The 20,675-nt window shown below is 39.9% G+C and overlaps 1 protein-coding gene across 7 annotated transcripts in view; it reads right to left on the reverse strand.

The window, feature by feature from the left end:
- Positions 1-20,675, reverse strand: part of LOC101947507 (uncharacterized) — a 186,425-nt gene that overhangs the window by 38,217 nt on the left and 127,533 nt on the right. The window contains exon 5 of one of the 7 annotated variants that reach the window (XM_065554199.1): positions 6,195-9,157. The exons of the other annotated variants lie outside the window; for them this stretch is intronic. Coding sequence (XP_065410271.1) covers positions 9,148-9,157 — 10 coding nt within the window. The 3' untranslated portion in view covers positions 6,195-9,147. Of the gene's footprint in view, positions 1-6,194; positions 9,158-20,675 lie in introns of those variants that run through there. 7 annotated transcript variants of the gene reach the window in all.

Raw genomic sequence — 20,675 nt, forward strand, 5'->3', positions numbered from 1 at the left:
CATTTAATGAGCGCCCAGCATTCATCTGTAAATGCACACTGTTAATTTAGGGCCTGCTATTCATTAATTAGAGGCATAGTGGCAAGTGCCATTGAGCTATCTGCAATGTTTAAGGTTACATCAAGCCCTAGTAAATGGTTTGCTGATAACAAGATGCATCCATCTTCATTACTTGGCCACTCCTGTCTGAATTTGCTCTGCTTCCTGTAAGGGCTATGTCACTTGGAACTGAAGAATTAAACTTTTATCCAAACCAGATTCTGCACTTTCACCTCTTTTTATTCCTTGAGTAGTTCCAATTTATTTTGCTTAAATGACACTGGATTACCTAACAGGGAGAGGAGCGGTAACCTAACCTAAAACAGTCTGCAAATCTTTAGTTCTGGGCCTGACTGTAGCAGTGGGTTAACATTTATAGAAATGATTACATTTATATTTCATCTGATACTGGTCTCAGTGTAAAGAAATAGGTTCTCATTTTTCTTTTCATAAAGTTACAGCTTAGATAGGATAAAAAAAACAGAGGAATACAGGAAATTAATTTTAAATCTGAAGAATAAATATCTCTTTTTGTTCAAGTTTACTTTTGCAGTGTTACACGCTCAAAATAGATATCATTCAAGGCAATCATATTTCAGGTAAAATAATTCATAAACAGTAGAAAGAAACTTCCATGTAAATCCTGAGCTATTCACGTGACTGGGAGTGTTCATCCAGGACAGGATCACTGCAGCTAGATTTTCTTGTCCCTAGTTTCAGTTTAAACATGCTCTGTTATGAGCACTTTTGCTACTGCTGGGTCTAAGGAGATGTAGCTTGAAAGTAATCTCTGACTTCCTAAACACATCGTTTCCCCTTAAAACTACAAGTATGAGAACTTAAAATAGAAAACTAACCCCTGCTGGCAGATGGTTTCTTTAAGTAGTTGCTGCTAGACACATGTAACACTACCTGGCGTGGTTATTTAACACATTAGGGTGTTCATAGGTATAGCCTACTGCTCTCATGAACCATAGTTCAATTTTAAGCATCACTGGTTGGGATAGGTAATTGTAATCATAGGGAGAAGCGACTTTCTGGCATTTGTTGTTCAAACTGTGTGTGTATGTGGGAGAGGAGGCAAAGAGGAAAAGTTGCTTATTGGAATGATAGCTCAAGGGAGGGTTTCTGAAAACCTTTGCGCCATTGAGTTGGTACACTTATCACAGAGTGACAGTCAACAGTGCAGAGCTTCACTGGGGGAAAACCTTCCAGGGTGCTGCTGCATGTTGTGCATGATGCCAGCTGGTTTAGAAAATGTAAATTCCCTTCTCAGTTGCAAGCTAGTAGACAAAAATGTCAGCTGACATTTCAAACAATGGAGCAGCTGAGAACAGAAATGTATAGCTGTATAGATTGTGTTTTATGCCCAGTGCAGTGAGGTGCAGCAAAGACTAGGCAAGGTTTGCTATGCAAGGAGCATACCAGTAACCCAGTAGGTGATATACTGCGCTGGAGGCTCCTTTCCACTGCAGTCTGAGAAACACACAGCTACAAAGTTTTATTCCAGTACAGAAAGTTTGTCAGGGGGCTACTCATGCTCATGTGTCATTCTTCCATTGGCCTGCATCTCCAATATGTACAAAATGAGAAAATAAAACTGATAGGGTGGTCAGAAAAGAGAAAGCAGACATAAAGCTGGCTTTGTAACATTTAGACTTGAAGTCATCTACATTATACATGATTGAAACAGACAGTATCTTAAATTTACCAGAAGGATGAGCTGGACTCTTGAGGTAAGTGCTCTTTGAAGCTAATGTGCTACTGTACAAAGAAAGCTTTTTCCTTGGAAAAGATAAAGCTAATATTGTGGTGACACAGGCTACAATGCTGCCACTGAAATGGAGGTCAAATCTGAAGGTCCTTTGCTAGCAGAAAACTACACAGAGGTATTTTAATTTTTTTATTATTATTATTCAGACAAAAATTCTGTTCTAGACTTTAAAGCTTTACATGCAGGCCTCTTGTTAGAAAAGCACTCAACTATCCAATTTCTATTATTCAATATTGCATTAAAAAACCCCAACAAAACTTTGGGCCTGGCAGGTCAAGGCGATTTTTAAAAAGGTTAAAAGCTGTTCAGAAGGGTTACAGTATCCATAAAGGCAAATGAGATTATATGTAAAGACTGATGGAGAAAAAGCAATAATTGAGATAAACCGCTACTGTCTCAAAAAGGTTTAGACTGAGGAAATGCTGATATTAAAACAGAGAAATTGAAAGACTTACAGATCAACTGTCACATCAAAGACAGTAGAATATTTCATTAAATTTGTAACAATTGTGTTTACTTTTAATGTTTACTAGGTTTTTGACTTCGTTCCATCATTGTTCAGTTAAATATTTTTGTAATAACTTGGGAAATATTGTCATTGCGTGTCTCCAACTTCCAGCTGTCAACTATTGACCTCAGTGTTCTTTGCATCTGTAATATTATAAGCCTTTGTCATGGAAAGAGTTATGATGTTTCAATCAAATACACGGTGAAGGTACAAAACCCATAACATCATCTGGATAATGACTGCATGGATACACTTGTAAAATATATTTTAGAAACTCCAGGGAAACAAGATTGGGAAAAAACATTACTACCATTATTCTCTGCTGTTTGCCACTAATTGAATGAATGATCATTGCAAGAGATGCGTGTTGAATGTGAATCCCTGCTGTTCAGGTGTATGGTAAATAAAATTGCACATAAGATGGAAGATACAAGACGACTGGATCAAAATGTTATTATGGTCCTGAAATTCAAGCCACGAAGGTGACACAAGGGCTGAATTGAGTGCAGGATCTTTGATTAGCCCACATAGTATTTGAGCATATAGAGAAATTGCAATCCAGATGTCCAAGTCCCTTTCCTTCTCTACTGAAACCTTTACAAGAGAATTACTACATCCCAAAGACTGTAGTACAGGGGTCGGCAACGTTCGGCACGCAGCTCGCCAGGGTAAGCACCCTGGCGGGCCGGGCCAGTTTTATTTACCTGCTGACGTGGCAGGTTCGGCCGATCGCGACCCCCACTGGCCGCGGTTCACCGTCCTGGGCCAATGGGGGCGGCGGGAAGTGGTGCGGGCTGAGGGATGTGCTGGCTGCGGCTTCTCACCACCCCCATTGGCCCGGGATGGCGAACCGTGGTGAGTTGGGGCCGCGATCGGCCGAACCTGCCGCGTCAGCAGGTAAATAAAACTGGCCCGGCCCACCAGGGTGCTTACCTTGGCGAGCCGCGTACCGAACGTTGCCGACCCCTGCTGTAGTAGCTATTATCACTCTCAATGGTATGTGGTGGTAGGCTGGAGGGAAGAGAAGGACTGACTGAAACTGTGAGATGTGGTGTACAGGGAGTGAGAAGGAAGTGTAAATGTGCTTTCACTTCTCTCACACCCTGACCAGTTTCCCCACAATATCCCCCGAAGGGCTGAGTTTGAGCTTTATTGTCTTTGTGTTCTGGACCTTTGAATAGATTGGCCCAGTTTGAATTGGCTTAGCGGCTACATAGAGCTTGTGGAATCATCAGGACATCTACATTTCTTTTTCTGATAGGGCCTGTCTTAATTTTTTTTAGCTGTGCAGTAATAATAATAATAATAATAATAAAAGATTGTTCTGACCATTTATTATTAATAAGTTATCCAAAGGTAGCCCTTTTTTCAATATTTGCTGAAGCTCATGTGTACAAATTTCAGCCTCCAGATGGTTTTTGAATTGTTCCAGGTCCTTAATAATCCACTTGTCATTTATTCAGTGTGATTGGTCTTCTAAGTCACATGGTATTGCTTCTGCTCCCAAAGTAAATAACTGAAACTTTTTAGACAAAAGAATGACAAATAGTGAATAACAAATAATGTACCTTCTGATATGAATTTTCAGAGAAGTCATTCATGCTAAAATTCACAAGACTTTGCAAATCATTAAGGGCTTCCATGAAGAAATCACTGGTTGTCGGACTAACATGATTCATGTATAACAGGAGCATGAACTCACTGTGTTTATGGACCAAAATGCTTGCAAATAACTTTTTGTTCTATTTGTCCAGCTCCAGGAAAATTATCTGTCTGTGCTAGGGTTTTTTATAAAAAGAACAGGAGTACTTGTGGCACCTTGGAGACTAACACGTTTATTTGAGCATAAGCTTTCGTGGGCTGCAGCCCACTTTACTGGATGCATAGAATGGAACATATAGTAAGGAGATATATATACACATACAGAGAACTGAAAAGGTGGGAGTTGCCTTACCAACTCTAAGAGGCTAATTAATTAAGATGAGCAATTATCAGCAGGAGAAAAAAAATATTTTGTAGTGATAATCAAGATGGCCCATTTCAGACAGTTTGACAAGAAGGTGTGAGGATACTTAACATGGAGAAATAGATTCAATGTGTGTAATGGCTCAGCCATTCCCAGTCTCTATTCAAACCTGAATTGATGGTATCTAGTTTGCATATTAATTCAAGTTCAGCAGTTTCTCATTGGAGTCTGTTTTTGAAGCTTTTCTGTTGCAAGATTGCCACCTTTAAGTCTGTTACTGAGTGACCAGAGAGGTTGAAGTGTTCTCCTACTGGTTTTTGAATGTTATGATTCCTGATGTCAGATTTGTGTCCATTTATTCTTTTGCATAGAGACTGTCCAGTTTGGCCAATGTACATGTCAGAGGGGCATTGCTGGCACATGACAGCATATATGGGGAAAGATAGCTCAGTGGTTTGAGCATTAGCCTACTAAACCCAGGGTTGTAAGTTCAATCTTTGAGGGGGCCACCTAGGGATCTGGGGCAAAAATCAGTACTTGATCCTGCTAGTGATGGCAGGGGGCTGGACTTGGACTTGATGACCTTTTGGGGTCCCTTCCAGTTCTATGAGATAAATATATATATATATATATATATATATATTTTCATCACATTGGAAAATGTGCAGGTGAACGAACTCCTGATGGTGTGGCTGATGTGATTAGGTCCTGTGATGATGTCACTTGAATAGATATGTGGACAGAGTTGGCATTGGGCTTTGTTGCAAGGATAGGTTCATGGGTTTGTGTTTTTGTTCTGTGGTGTGTGGTTGCTGGTGAGTATTTGCTTCAGGTTGGGGGGGCTGTCTGTAAGCGAGGACAGGTCTGTCTCCCAAGATCTGTGAGAGTGCCCCACAGTGTCCAAACATTTAGCTGAAAGAGATTTTGGGGTATTTTATGTTTAAAAAAACATGCTTTGAATGTCTTTCTGGCCTAAGTTGCACAGTTTTGTTAAAGCCCCATGCATTTTAAAACCAGAAAGGAAGAAAAAGGATACAGAAAAAAGCACTGAGACATTTGTTTCAAAAGGGGTGAAAAATCAAGCAAAGTCTGTAAGGTCTGTAAACGACCGTTCCACTTTGGGGCCTTATCACCAACCTTTAAGTCTCACTCTGTTGCCTCCATTTGCATCATACCATCTTCATATTGCTTTATTTACTGCCCATCTAGTTAACAAAGTGTGCCCCCTCCTCTGGGAGTGCCAGGCTACGGAACTGCTACAAGTCTCCTTGGAGCGGCACTGAGCCTTGAATAAACTAGTCCTGCAATGAGACGCTCTCTATTTTCACTTAAAAATCCAGAAAGAAGAAACTCATTGCTTATTCTGCAATTTTGATAACCTAACTGGCAGAACAGTTATTCAAATTTTAAGCTTCTAAATGCAGCAAGATCAACCTGGCCATCCACATAAATAATTTTGACATGATAAGTATGCGAGTGCGATGATAACTGATAAGTGAAGCAATTACCTTGCTTTTTTGGATTATATTAAATGAAGATTCTGATAGAGTAATGAAAAGAGACAAAGCAGACAAAAAGGCGGCTGTAGAGCTTTTGGGCACTGTGTTATCTCTATTATACCATATTGAAATAGAGAAGCTATCACCAATCATGCTTCCTATGTAACTTCTAGTTTCTAACAGTGAACAATGAATAACTTGTCACAAGACAGTAACTGATGAATTGGGATTGGCAATGCTTTTTAAAAGTGTAAATAAACTTATCAGCCACCTCTTCCTCACCCCAAGACAGTACAGTTTGCACAGGATTTTTTGTTTTGTTTTTTGGGTATGCTGTAACTTGCAAGGTCTCCTTTCATTTACCCACCTCAATTGTTCTTTCTTTGGTCATCTATTTTAAGTAGCCACTTCATGTTAAGAGTTTATTCCATAACTATCAGCATTTTACAGTGTTTTTGCTTATATATATATTTCATTATTAACCCCGAATCCCAATTCCTTTAATACCAATTAGAGAATGCTCTAATTATACATTTTCACCTAGATTTTTTTTACATTTGGTGGCATATAAAGGGCGCCTTAAAACAAAGTTGCACATTTCTTAGCTTTCACTAACAGCTTTGCAGATATTGGATACATCACAGATTGATTACAATGCTCCTGAAGAAAAACTAATCATTTAAATTTATAGTCTTGATTCTCTTCCTAATGAAGTTAATGGCAGTTTTGCCAGTGGTTTCAGTGAGAGCAGGGTCAGGCCCAGTATTCCTTTTGAGGATTCATATATTGAAACTGATATTTGTACATTGCACCCTTTCAACACAAGGCACAGACGAAGGGGGAAATGTCATTTCCGTTGTTAAAATTAATTAAGTAATCGAACACCATACATCTGGGGAGAGGACAGCAGGGAAGGGGAAGTTCTCCTTGTTCACTGTTTACCTTTCGAGCCCTGTTTTATGCTGCAATAGCATCACAATGCTGTTACTAAGGCCCAATGTACTCTGCAGACAGCTGGCCCCTAAATTCTGTAACAAGGTTCCTAGTTTCTGTTATATGCTGTCCCTGCACTTACAATTTGTATTCTGCAGCAGATTGGTTTTTACAGCACATACCTGCACTGTAGACACAATTGGATGGGCTGGTGGTTTGACAGCTTAGTACTGGAACGTTGGTGTTTTAGGTGCCATAGAAAGTGTGGAAGGTGGATTTGAGTTTTCAGCACACAGGAGGCAGCTGAGACTTTTGGTATTGGGGTAGTGGATGCAACTCAACTTCCTTGCCCTTTTGGGAGTAGGGACAGAGATGACTTGAAATTTTTGGGAGGCCTTAATTCCTAATTCACCAAATCAACAACCTCTGACAGCAGCTGTCACACTTCACCCACCTCCCAATATCTGCAGCTGCAAATTTCTAATAATGTTGGATAAGCATATTGGCGAACAATAATCCTGAGAAAAAATTGGTTTAAATTGGCATCATAGCCTTCAGAATTAACATCTCATTGTGATGAGTTACTCTTGCAGGCTGTTAACAGACTCAGGAAGAGGATTGCTTTTGGAAGTTTATCTGTGCAATCATGCAGGCTAGAAAAAATATTTTTCTAAAATAACAAAGGCTCTGATTCTGCTGCACTATTCTGTCAGACTGGGTGGATTTTGCGACAAAGTCTATGGAATGAACATAAGAACATAAGAACGGCCATACTGGGTCAGGCCAAAGGTCCATCTAGCTCAGTATCTTGTCTTCCGACAGTGGCCATTGCCAGGAGCCCCAGAGGGAATGAACAGAATAGGTAATTATCAAGTGATCCATCCCCTGTCGCCCATTCCCAGCTTCTGGCAAACAGAAGCTAGGGACACCATCCCTGCCCATCCTGGCCAATAGCCATTGATGGACATATCCTCCACGAACTTATCTAGTTCTTTTTTTAACCCTGTTATAGCCTTGGCCTTCACAACATCTTCTGGCAAAGAGTTCCATGGGTTGACTGTGCGTTGTGTGAAGAAATATTTCCTTTTGCTTGTTTTAAACCTGCTGCCTATTAATTTCATTTGGTGACCCCTAGTTCTTGTGTTATGAGAAGGAGTAAATAACACTTCCTAAAGTAAATAACACTTTCTCCATACCAGTCATGATTTATAGACCTCAATCATATCCCCCCTTAGTCGTCTCTTTTCCAAGCTGAAAAGTCCCAGTCTTATTAATCTCTCCTCATACAGAAGCCGTTCCATACCCCTAATCATTTTTGTTGCTCTTTTCTGAACCTTTTCTAATTCCAATATATCTTTTTTGAGATGGGGCGACTACATCTGCACGCAGTATTCAAGATGTGGGCGTACCATGGATTTATATAGAGGCAATATGATATTTTCTGTCTTATTATCTATCCCCTTCTTAATGATCCCAACATTCTGTTTGCTTTTTTGACTGCCTCTGCACATTGAGTGGATGTTTTCAGAGAATTACCCACAATGACTGCAAGAGCTCTTTCTTGAGTGGAAACAGCTAATATAGTCCCCATCATTTTATATGTATAGTTGGGATTATGTTTTCCAATGTGCACTACTTTGCATTTATCAACACTGAATTTCATCTGCCATTTTGTTGCCCAGTCATCTAGTTCTGAGAGATCCTTTTGTAGTTCTTCACAGTCTGCGAAGTAGTCTTGAGTAGTTTTGTATCATCTGCAAATTTTGCCACCTCACTGTTTACCCCTTTTTCCAGATCATTTATGAATATGTTGAATAGGACTGGTCCCAGTACTGACCCCCTAGGGGACTCTCCATTCTGAATACTGACCATTTATTCCTACCCTTTGTTTCCTATATTTTAACCAATTACCAATCCATGAGAGGATCTTCCCTCTTATCCCATGACAGCTTATAGAAAACCTATGGCTGTTATCTACTGATCCATAACAATTGGCCTGCTCCTGCTCCCATTGAAGTCAATGAAAAAACTCATACTGACTTCAGAGAGACCTTAAGTATGCTCAATGTTGCTGGAATTTATTTACGAAGACAACTTTTGAGTGAATCAGAACCATCAAGTCATGCACGCAGTTAACCTAGGTAAACATGTTCTTATTACTGTTATTGTCCCCCTCTCTCTCCTACTTGTATTGTTTTGCATTAAATTAGCATAGACCTGTGCACATCCATGGAATCCTGTGGACTTCACTTCTAACATCAATGAGATTCCTCCCAGGTGTAGGATCCTGGCTCCGGGACCAGCAGAGTCTGAAGGTGGCTTAAAACCATCTTTGTCCCTGGTGTCCTGAAAAAAGCACAGCTTGGCTGGATTCTCAGATCCTGGCCTCCAAGATGACATGAGCATTTGGGCAGAGGAACCCAAAGTTTTAGAGGGTGCTATAAGAGAAACAGGAAAATAAAAATAATCTCGTCCTCTTTCAAGCAAACTTTAGTAAAGCCTGTCCTTGTAAGCAATCACAGAGTGCGTGTCACTAAGACTGCATCAGAGCTAGACCATCATCCCTGAGCTCTGATCTGGCAAGTTGTGGTTTGGGTCAGCATTTTTTCTAATGTCAGAAATAACTGCAATGTTTATGAACATGGAACAGGCAGTGCTAGTCTATGGGAGTTGATTTTGACTGGAGTACTTGCACATTCAAAATTACGGATGGTCTTAAATTCTTTGCTGGATCAGAGTCTTACCAGTCAGTACATTATGGTAATTGATAACAATAGATGAGAAAGAAGATCCTTCTCCTGCACTCAGAATTGTGGGACACAGGGGAAGAATATGAGCAGCTGGGAACATGTGGTTCTGGAAGTCCTAGCACTAGACCAGGATTTTGCTTCATAAAAACATCACAACATTTTCCTTCATCTTTATTTATTTTTCTTATTGAGACTGCAAAAAGAGGAACTGTAATTGGTAGACTGCAACTGGTAGAAAACTAGCACAAATGACTTGATTTAAGGCTGCAAATATCTTTGAGAGGTTATATAGCCGCATCAATTAGTAAATATAAATAGCTATATATCAGGTTTTTTTCTGGTCATTTTCCAAGTGCTTGGACCTTCATTTCAGGCTAAACATATGCCATAAAGGCCACAACTGACAAACACATACACTCGTTCCTCTGAGGTAACTATCTCAGAGGAACACCAGTCTCCCCCTGAGCCTACAATTTTATAAAAGCCTGTTGTAAAAGAAATAATCATCCTAATGTTATGTGAATATTGCTTTTATTCATCCAGTCCAATGGGGATTTTGTTTTCTTTTGTATCACACAGACCTGAACTATGCAGAATTGGCTACAAATTTATGGCACAACCTCTTTGAGGTCATTTTCCAATGCGAAAGTTAATGCCCTTATCAGAAAAAAAAATGTCCAGATGCATGAGAATCTCAACTGGCACACAGCAAAATGCAACCTAAGATTTCACTGTTAAGCGGTTGAAGATATATATTCAAGGATTAGTGCTGCAGAGCAACTGATGTAATACTTTTCTGTTACTCTTCGCTGTTTGAAAAACTGATACATATCCTTTGGCCTAGCCTTGCTATAACAATCAGATATGTACAGTGAGACATTTGGTATTGATCGACTCCTAATCAGAAATCAAAATGAAGTTTATCTCATGACAAAGTGTAATTAACTATTTTGTTAATTACTATAATTATCTTCCCCACATTTATTTTGACAGCAGTGTCAGTAGCAGAAAACTATTTCCTTAAATTGCCTGTTGCCTATTATGAATTACAAATTCATACAATTTTGACAAATGATTTTATTCTCCCTTTTACAACACGCTTTCAAACATGCTTTCCTGGTAGTTTTTCAGGAAAATGGCCCTCTGCCTGAAAAACAAACTAGAAACGTCATACAGAGAAGACTAAATATACTGTGAGCTAACAAGCATCTGCTTTGACCCTCAACTACAGAGTGCTCCCTCCACCCCCCTCCCCACAATAAGGCTCTTGGACTTTAGGGCGTTATAATGAGATGTAAATAAGGAGGAATTGTTTATAGCAGTAGTCACTAATCCAGAAGTGACTGATGTGGGACACGTGGGCCAAATGTGACCCATGAAACTCTACAGTGTGGCTGGCCCTTGACTGTAGAGCTAAATTATTCCTCTCCTTGCCCTTGTGTACCAAAGGCAGGAGGGGCCCACCCAGCAGAGAACAGAGAAGGCAGGCATGGCCAGTGCTCCAGTTTGCAAAGGAGGGGGTCAGCAGGTACTGCCCAAAGCAACAATTGGCCCCAGCAGGGCGACTTTTGAGTTGGATGTGGATGAGGCACGTAGTCCCTCCCCCCCAAGGATCTGCCACAGTGCTGTGGGGGAACTCTTACACCACCTTTTAAAGATGTAACTTGTCTCACTGTGCTCTGTCCAGCACCCATGAGACATTGTTTCTTAACAACCCCTTCCCCCACCTCCAACACCGCCACTCCGGCACCTCCTCCTTTCTCCCAGCACAGTTCAGCCTGCGGAGTGGCATAACTGAGCCTTTAGTGTGGTGTATAGTCTGTGGCAAATGAAGGTCCTAGAACTCTTTAATCCAGCTCATGCCAGCAGAAAATGGCTACTATCAAGATGGGGAGCAATTTGTTGGGGTCTGTACTCTCCCTGAGCTCTAGCTCCATCTTGAAGATGAAGGCCCAGTTATACAGATTCTCAAAACTCTTGGAGTATAAACTGCACTTTCTCAGTATGCTCAAAATGTCATCAGTTTGATGCAAAGGTCAATGTTGGAGTCATTACATAGCAACATTCATGGTGTTCATGATCCACATTGCTTGGTGCAGTTCACGCTATCTTTTCAACTCCCACAATGCCATATTATAGTGGTTAATTTCCCTCTTCATTCAATTCCAGTTCTATTTTGAAGATGAGGAATGCATTTTGGGGCCCATGCTCTGGTGACATACCAGACTTTTATATTGTTTAATGAGAGCAATCTGAAAGACTATCAAGTATTGCACATAAAGTGCTCCTTCCAATATATGCTGCTATTTGCGTACCCAGCTACTTGAAATTGTTTAATCCTTCTAACAGTGGGGCGAGGCATGCCTCATTGCCAGCAATGGCCTATGAATAAAAAAATTAACAGCAGAAGTTAGGATATGTTTTTATCCATATTTTCCCCAACATGCTGCAGCATACTCTCTTTACCTCACTTGACTGCCCTTTCCACATTTTTTTTTTACAAGTTTCCTTATTGGTTTTAGGATTCAATAAAGTTATTCTCCTGGTAAGTGTGAAAAGGCTCTTTCCCAGTGCAGTTTGTACTTCTGCAGTTCACCATTACCACAGGGTGTGTTTCAAACTATCATTTTTAAAGGTCACTTATTTTGTTCCACATGCAGTCAAGCCCGACGATGAGTTAATGACACCTGAACAAGCTTGCATTAAAATTACCCTCTGTACAATCACAAATAATTATTAAGTGCAAGAAGAAGAAAGCAAACATGTTTCTTTGCAAGAAACCAACACTGAAGATATTAGTTAAAATGTTAAAGTATATTAACCAATTATACAAAACCCTTTCATATTGCCTTGCTTCATTTCAAACATGGCACGGGCTATTTTGTCTGTGAACTCAAGTGGAACAAAAAGCTACAGAATGCAATTTGTGTCAGGAGCTGGACTACAGAAGGACAACTAATTCTAATTAGTACAAATTCCCCACAGGCCACAGGGAGGCCTAGTGCGGGAACCAACTGCCTAATGCTGTTTCTATCTTGCAACAGGTGGGTAGAGGTCTACCAAAGGTTGTCATGGTGATAGCTAATGGTAGACCTTTAGCTGGACACCAGTAATTAATTGAGTGCATGTCCAGCCTTTGAATGTGATATCTTTTAATATACTTCTGAACTAAAGAAGATTGGCTCTTCTAATTGGTTAAAATTAAAACAGCAGAAGAGTTTGCCAAGAACTACAGTAATGTAATGCAAGCCTCATTTCAAACCCTCAAACTAGAATTCTTTGCATATCAGTACAATAAGGGTATTATGGGGAAAAATTACCATGGAGAAAAGTCTTTGCCATCTGATAACACTGATATTCTATTGAGCACGTCTCTAATACAAAGTATTTATGCAACTCATTAATATTCAACTTTTGATGCATATTAGAAATATGCTTTTAAAATTCTGATAGATTATAAAAAATAATGTCTACATGAGTGAAAGAAAGAGACTTTATTTCTCTGTGCTCATTGGAATGTACAGCAAAGCCACATTTTTAACTGTTCAGTTAAAGCAAAACAAAGAGAACTTGCTCCCTAATTCCTGAACCTTGATTTCTGAACCCTGCTCCCTAATCCCTAAATCAGAATGTTCATCCTCTGAATCCTGGTCTCATTCATGGAAATAACTTTTGCTATAGACAAATCTACTTTTTTTTTTAAAGAGATGCTGATTAACACCCATTCCTTTCCTCCTTTTGAGGAATGATACAATATGAATTTTAAAAGTTGCCAATTTTGAAAGATTTTTGTAATAATGCAGCACTAAATTATACTCCAAGGATTAGGATTAACTTGTTTGTATGTTGCTATAACAGCTTTACACCAGTGATCAATTTTCCCTTTAACTCTGCTGGAAAAGAAATGAGTTATATCAAGAAAACGCTTCATTATTAGAGATTCAGCTCCTGGAGGCTGAACACTTGAGCTGTAAGAAATGTTAACTTCTCTTGCTTTTCTCTAAATAGTACCCAATGGGGAAGATTTTGAGGCGAGAGAGAACTGAAAAAGTCACAGACAAGCTCTTGTTTCTTCACTTTCACAGCAAGCTCACGATGTGTAGGAGGACTTGAATTACCCTTGTATTTTGATGCACCATGGAATTGCACATATGAGTCTCCCTGTAGATTTTATATACATACATATTTTGTCTAAACTATATATTTCCCTCTAACAAACGGTTATTCTCTGTGTTGCCGTTCTTTTGTACTAAGAGGCTTTATTTGGGGATTCCAAATAATCCTTTATCATCAATTCATACCAGTCTTAAACCAGAAAGTTTGTTTTTCTATCCATATTACATTTACTTTTACTAAACATTTCATCTGAAAACACTCCAGAGGGGTGTGCCAACTACTACTGTGTCACAAGAATGATTTTATTAATAAAATGCCTTCAATACTACCTCATAGCATTTTCTACTACTATTGTTTGGGTTGCACCAGAGGCTAAAATGTGGCTTCTTTTAATAACACATTTGCATAAGTTGATCTGAAAGATCCCCATGTGATGACATTACTCCAGGGTTGGCCTGTCATCTCAAAAAGGCCTGAGGTGCTGGTCCCAAAGAGATCAAACTCAAGAATTAACTAGTCTTCATAAAACAGGAACATCTCTACAAGCAGTAAAACAAATGATTATCATTTCTTTTTGGCGATGGGTTATGCCAAGCTAGAGAAAAACAGAGCTTTCAAACACTGACAATCTGGTATATTGAAGTATGACCATTATGTTTTATTTTCCACATTTTTGGTCCAAAGACAGTTCTGAGTAATTGATTCCCATAATGAGCTATGGTTCGTTAGTCAATTTAATTTATAATTGAATTGGATGGATGTAACTCTGTGTAAAATTGTCTCTGAAGAATCTGTTTTGTTCGTCTGTTCAACTTCTGACAGGGATGGAAGAAAATCTAAATTATTCCCTCCTGCAAGAGGGGAAAACTCTGAAAGTCTCAGCATCCCTTGTGAAATTAAGAGGAAAAATATTTTTAATAGTTGCCATGAAGAAATATTATGGCTTTACTAAAATTTATACAAGCCTGACAAGTAACACATTAATGTCTGGAATGGTAGCTTAAAGAGAAAAATCAGCTGTCTTTCCTGAACATTTGAGAGGGTCATTTTATTAGAATCAGGGGCGGCTCCAGGCACCAGCGCAGCAAGCACGTGCCTGGGGCGGCAAGCCCCGGGGGGCGGCCTGCCGGTCGCTGTGAGGGCGGCAGTCAGGCGGCCTTCGGCAGCGTGCCTGCAGGAAGTCCGCCAGTCCTGCGGTTCTGGCCGCAATTTGGCGGCAGGTACGCTGAGGCTGCGGGATCGGCAGATCACCCACAGAAACGCCGCCAAATCCACGTGACCGTGGACTGCCCGCAGGCATGCCGCTGAAGGCCGCCTGACTGCTGTGCTAGGGGCGGCAAAAAACATAGAGCCGCCCCTGATTAGAATGAACACCAGGAATGTATATTTATTGGTATCAGTTATTGATAAGCCTTGTCCTCCTACTTCACAAATACAGCAAGATGTAATGGGCTAGATTCACCACTCTGTTATGCCAGTTTTACACTAACATGGCTTCAGTGGCTAACAGAGTGGTAAATCAGTCCCAGTGTGTTACTTTCTTCTCTTAGTTATACCGTGGATATCTAGAGTAACCACACTGCCTTGAATCTCTGGAGCTATTCTAGATTTATACCATGTAACTGGAAGCAGAATAAGGCCTAATAATTCTAATACTAGGGCATTCCTTCACCAATTGCAAGATAGGTGCAACTCACATTGACGTGAATGGGAGATACTAATATCCTACATAGGACAATAGTTCTCCATGGTTTGCAGCCCTTACAACTTGGATTTCTATACATTTGTAACAGCACATTTTTTAGGAGGAATTATTAAAAGAACCGCCTGGCTGGTTTTGAGTTGGCTCTAGGACTGGGAGACAGGCGGGAATTTTTTAAAATGGCCGTGATATAAAAAGAGACTTTAATTTTCTACAATTTCATTTCTCTTATTCTCCCCCACGCCCCAAATCCTTCATATTAAACATCTCTACATGGTTCTTAGGGCATTCACCAAATATATATATATATATCTTATTTAAGACTGCTCTCTCTGATGTTAGTGTCAGACTATTCACAAGTGTCTTCAAAGGAGAGGTCACAATGAGGAGCCCAGAGTCCTTCTCAGAGAATGAAAGTTACACAGAATGTTACTGCAAATGCTGCTACTGATGAGGGTATGAAAGTTCCTAATCCTTTGGATTTTGATAGGACAGAATGCATGAAAAATACTCTTGTTCACCACCTGAGGCAGAAATAAGCACAGAGTTTTGGTGCTTACAGAATGAAATCCTGGCCCCACTGAAGTCAATGGGAACCTAGATTCTCTGGGGCCAAGACCTCACCTACAAAACCTACATTGAGGCTGTACCCAGTATTCAGATACATGCTGTGCTCAGAATGCACTCTAATATTTTTTTCATATCTAAGGGCTAGTTAAAATCACCTTCACATGAGACTCAGTTTTTATTAGTCACACTAAGATATGTAAGTAGTAAATAATAATAATAATAATCTTTAATGATAAATTTACTCCATTAAAGAAAATAAAAAAGATAATTAAGATATTCATTTCACATTTTTATTTTATTTAGAAAGATATAGATATGATCATTTAAATGTTCATACTTGTCACTCATCATATGTGAACTTGCATACACATAAGCAATAAAATAAATGCTCTATTATTGTATAAGTATAGTATTTATGAAGTTTGTAATCTAACCTCATGCAAAAGAAAAAATATATTTTGTTTGACTAAAAAAATATAAAATGAATAGAGAAGCATTGCAATGGGATAGGTGATGATGATCAGCTATTATCCATCCCAGCAGGAACATATATTTTCTTAACAGTCACAGGACGGCTGCAATAGAAGCCAGGCACAAGGAATTTTAGTTTAGAGCATTTCACATTGCTTTCTAGAAGCAAGCATGACACACTGCTGCACAAACTCTTATAGCCCCCAGTTAAGGGTTCGTTTAACAACCTCACTTGTCTACGTTTTCATCAAATCCCCAATAAATTCTGATGGGTTACAAGCTCCTAGGCTCCCTGTGTTATCCAGATAATGGGGTTGTTCCTTTTCGTGTAACAATAACAGTAGAACCGTTGCTTCTAATCTTCATCATATTTCAGTGGATGTTTATAATGTTTTTAAAACAGTTTTTCCACACACATAACTATTGCTGTGTTGAGGGAAGATGTGGGGCTTAATTCTGTCCTTGGTTACACCCGTGCAACTCCACTGATGTCAGTGGGGTTGTACAGGTGTAACGGAAGAGAGAATTTGGCCCATTATATCCATTTTAAAGTTTGCGTAGCCGGTTTACTTCTGAGCAAAACTGTATAGGATTTAACAGCAGAGGGAGATGGGAGCTGTTGAAGACCATTTTTGATTCCTAATGATTTCATTTCTGATGAAAAAATCATTAATATAAATAATTTTCAATACAGCAAATGCATGTGAGACAATGAAAGTTGTTTCTAAAATACATTAACGCTGATATCAATCATTTATACATAACGCACAAAGGAATGAGGGCAAACTCTTCAGCTCAGATAAGAGGTGTCACGGTAAACTTATGTTCCAAGGCAGTGGTATCAGTTGTGATCAATCACTTAGTAGCCAGTGCAAGTTACATTTTTGCTTTAGTCTTTAAACTCTTTTGACTGCGCAAGTATTGTTTTAATCTAAAAGTGCTAGATCAATATTTCTCATCAATAAGCATTCATTTCCAACTAACAAGGACAATGGTTAGTGGATTCCATTAAACATTTTCATTTGAAGGAAATCTTTGCTGTTCTAAAAATCAGATCCCTAGCAAAGAACATTAGGAAGAGTAAAAAGAAGGTAAAAAATGTACCAGAGAACTTCTGGATACATTCAGATATTCCTTCAATACAACTTGCCCTTTTCCTTGTCTCAGTGAAGCGGTGTGGCCTTTTGTATTAGTGTTATACTGTATGTAGTTTTGCTATTCATAATATTACCAATAATTCCCCAGCCTCTCATTCTCTGAACCCCACCCCCACACACATTATTTGTTGAAAATTCCCCCTAATGAAATTTGATTATAAATTCTGCAGATTGTGCATGACAGACTAAAAAGGATAATTGTGGGAAAATGGAATAAAGGCACTAATCAATCATTGCAGCTGAGATAAAGCACATTTACAGTGCACCTGGCAAAGGTAAGGTTGTGTTTATAGAATTCAGACTTTGGGGCCAAATTCAGCTCTGGTGTAACTTCCATGGAAAGCAGTGGAGTTCTCTCCACTTTCAGCTGAGCTCAATTTTGCCCTAGGAGTGGAACTGAAAAAAATGTCAACTTCTAGACCAGACTGTAAGCAGGAGGGGCTCTCCATGTGTGGATGTTTCCACATGGAAGAAGACGGGTACCGCTTCCATTGCACAATGCTCCGTGCCACTGCAATATGTAGGCAGTGTTCTGTGGGGTTGGAGATCCATACATGGGCGGACAGAATGAGTGATGTGTGTGAGGGGGAATGGTGTGCTATGTGAAGCATCATTCTACTAACAAGGGGGGGAATCCTGCTTAGAAGTTAATGCAGCTTGAGGCAGTATTAACTTTGTAAAAGTAGCCCTTCTGTACTGCATAATCCAGGGAGTGGATGACAGGCGTACCAGAGACAATGAGCGGCAGAGGAATCTGTGGCAGCAAGGCTACCTTGGAGATGTGCTTCCAGGAAGCTGGATGAGGGGGCATAGGGCATTTGGCAGGTTGTGGGGGCTGAAGACTCCTTGCTCATTTCATGGAAGAGGCAGGGGAGCCAATATCTTGACGGAACATTTCTAGAGATTTCTTTCCCCTATCTTCCATGGGCTTTTCCATGAAATGAGGCAATCTTGCCTTCTACTCACAGGACTAGAGTCTATCCCTCACACACAGTGATTTGCTTTTAACACTCTTTATTGCTCAGGATGCCAACATTGTTTCTATGGGGTGGGAGCAGCTCAAGCTGAAACTAAAAGAAACAACTGGATTTCTTCAGACTGGACTGTCAGCATTCTGTGATGCAGAAACAATGGGCCAGAGCCTTGGTCCCGTCTGTGTCCTTTGCATGGCTCCGGTGATACAAGAGAGAGAGAAGATTGGCGTAAACAGCTGTCTGGAGATTCCACTTCAATAGGGGAACTCCTAGGTGGTGTAAAGTAAAGATTGCGGCTGGCTCTATGCCTTTCACTCCTGCCTCTCCAGGATAGAGGGCATTCTGGGGCTGGGGCTAAAATGCCTTGCGCTCTAGCAATCCCTAGCTGTGTAACAGCCCCTATATGGCAGTGTCCAACCAATGTCACAGAGCAGCCCTGAGACACAGCTCAGTCAGACTTGAACATATGGCACACAGTCTCCAGCTTGCCCTTTTGCAGCTGGTAACTAAAGCTGTGGTTTGGAATGGGCAGTGGTTTTGATTCAAGGGGAGGGAGGGTTATTGGTTAGTTCAGTTTATACCCCCTGAGTTTTACTTTGCGTCTCAGGTTTGAATCAACCCCAAGACTCAAAGTTAAGTGAGCCAACTGCCTGTTTTATCTCATTTCAGATCAAAGTAACTGAATCCCATATGGTTTTCACCCAAAACTATAAATTAGCCCAGGTTTGCTCAAAATATGGCCCAGGTTCATGAAACCTGGTGAACTCTGTGCAGATCATGGGCCAAGGATTGGGTTTGTATCAACTTTACTATTAACTCTATAGATTAAATATATGAAATGACAGTTGCTAGAATGGATTGCATGCAGAGTATACTTTTCTCACTGGGAAATGATGTAAACAGAATTTTGGCTACATTAAATACAAACTATCCCCTAAGACAGAGGGTTTAACACAAAACAAATGGAAGGTCAAACTTTAGTAGGACTATTAATCTGTAATGCAGCATTGCCAGATTGAAAATATATATATATATGAGATATGTAAACACAATGTTCAGTCTGCATTAGATAGCAGGAGATATGCATAGTCTGAACAGACAACCTTTAGCGAATATTGGGAAGTTGGATTTTATGTCCGAATTGTATGTATGCCTACTCTTTATGGTTCATTTTCATCTACTATGGTACCAGGGGTGAAATCTTGGCCCCCTTAGTGGCAAAACTCCCACTGACATCAACGGGCCCAGGATTTCATCCCAGATTTTTGTATGTACGATAGCCAAAGTGTGATGTAGGAAGCATGAGAATTCTGGCAAAATCAATTTGCATGAAAAAAGGAAAATGTTTAAAAAATCCCACAAGGATAATGCTGAATAATAATATTTTGCATAACTTTTATTGTGTGTTTGCCTCTCCTCTATTCTCCGCTCAGACTGTCTCCATCCTCAGTCTCTTTTTCCCAGTTATTTTGGTTGCTCTCTATTGCAATAGTCTTTCTTCAGGTGACGCCTAGTCTCTGTCTTCCTCTACTCTTTTATTTCCATGTACTTCAGTTCATTCCAGTTTATTTCCCTTTCTCGCGCTAATTCACATTCTCCCCTTTCCTTCTCTCTGGGATTTTAGTTACTTTGTTCTGCTTCTGTATATTCCTTTTTAAATTCCTTTTCTTTTTACACTGCCTTCTTTTGGTCTTTGTTTTATTTCTCTCATGTCACTTCTTCCATCCTTTCCTCTATTTCTCTGCTTCTTTATTTCCCTCCCCTCCACCACCTGATCACTCCTCCAGTCTACTTCTTTCTCCATTTCTCCCACTCTCTGCTCTTTTTAAACAAAATTTCTTCTCCTTGTTTATTTCTTGTTGTTCTTCCTGCAGGTGAGCTTGGAAGGAGCTGTGTGGGAATGTTTAAGCCATGGCAACACAGTTCTCAATTTTAGTTTAATAAAAACTAAATAGACAAGGAAAGAAAGAAATAAGCTTACTGTTCGTTCCCAGTTAGGAATGGACTCCCGCTTAACTCCTTTGCTGGGGGCATTCTGGTTTGGTTAATAACAGCACAAATGGTTAATCAGATGAATGTATCATCTCAGAAGCTACCAAGGCAGAAGAGGATAGTCAGCGCTTCGTTTTCCTAGCTTACACCCTAAATGGCCTCCAATTATTTCCCATTGCTACATCCATCTGGGACCTTCTTTTCATGTCCTCATACTATCACTA

Source organism: Chrysemys picta, chromosome 8, assembly GCF_011386835.1.
Source record: "Chrysemys picta bellii isolate R12L10 chromosome 8, ASM1138683v2, whole genome shotgun sequence".
In the NCBI taxonomy this organism is placed as follows: Eukaryota; Metazoa; Chordata; order Testudines; family Emydidae; genus Chrysemys; species Chrysemys picta.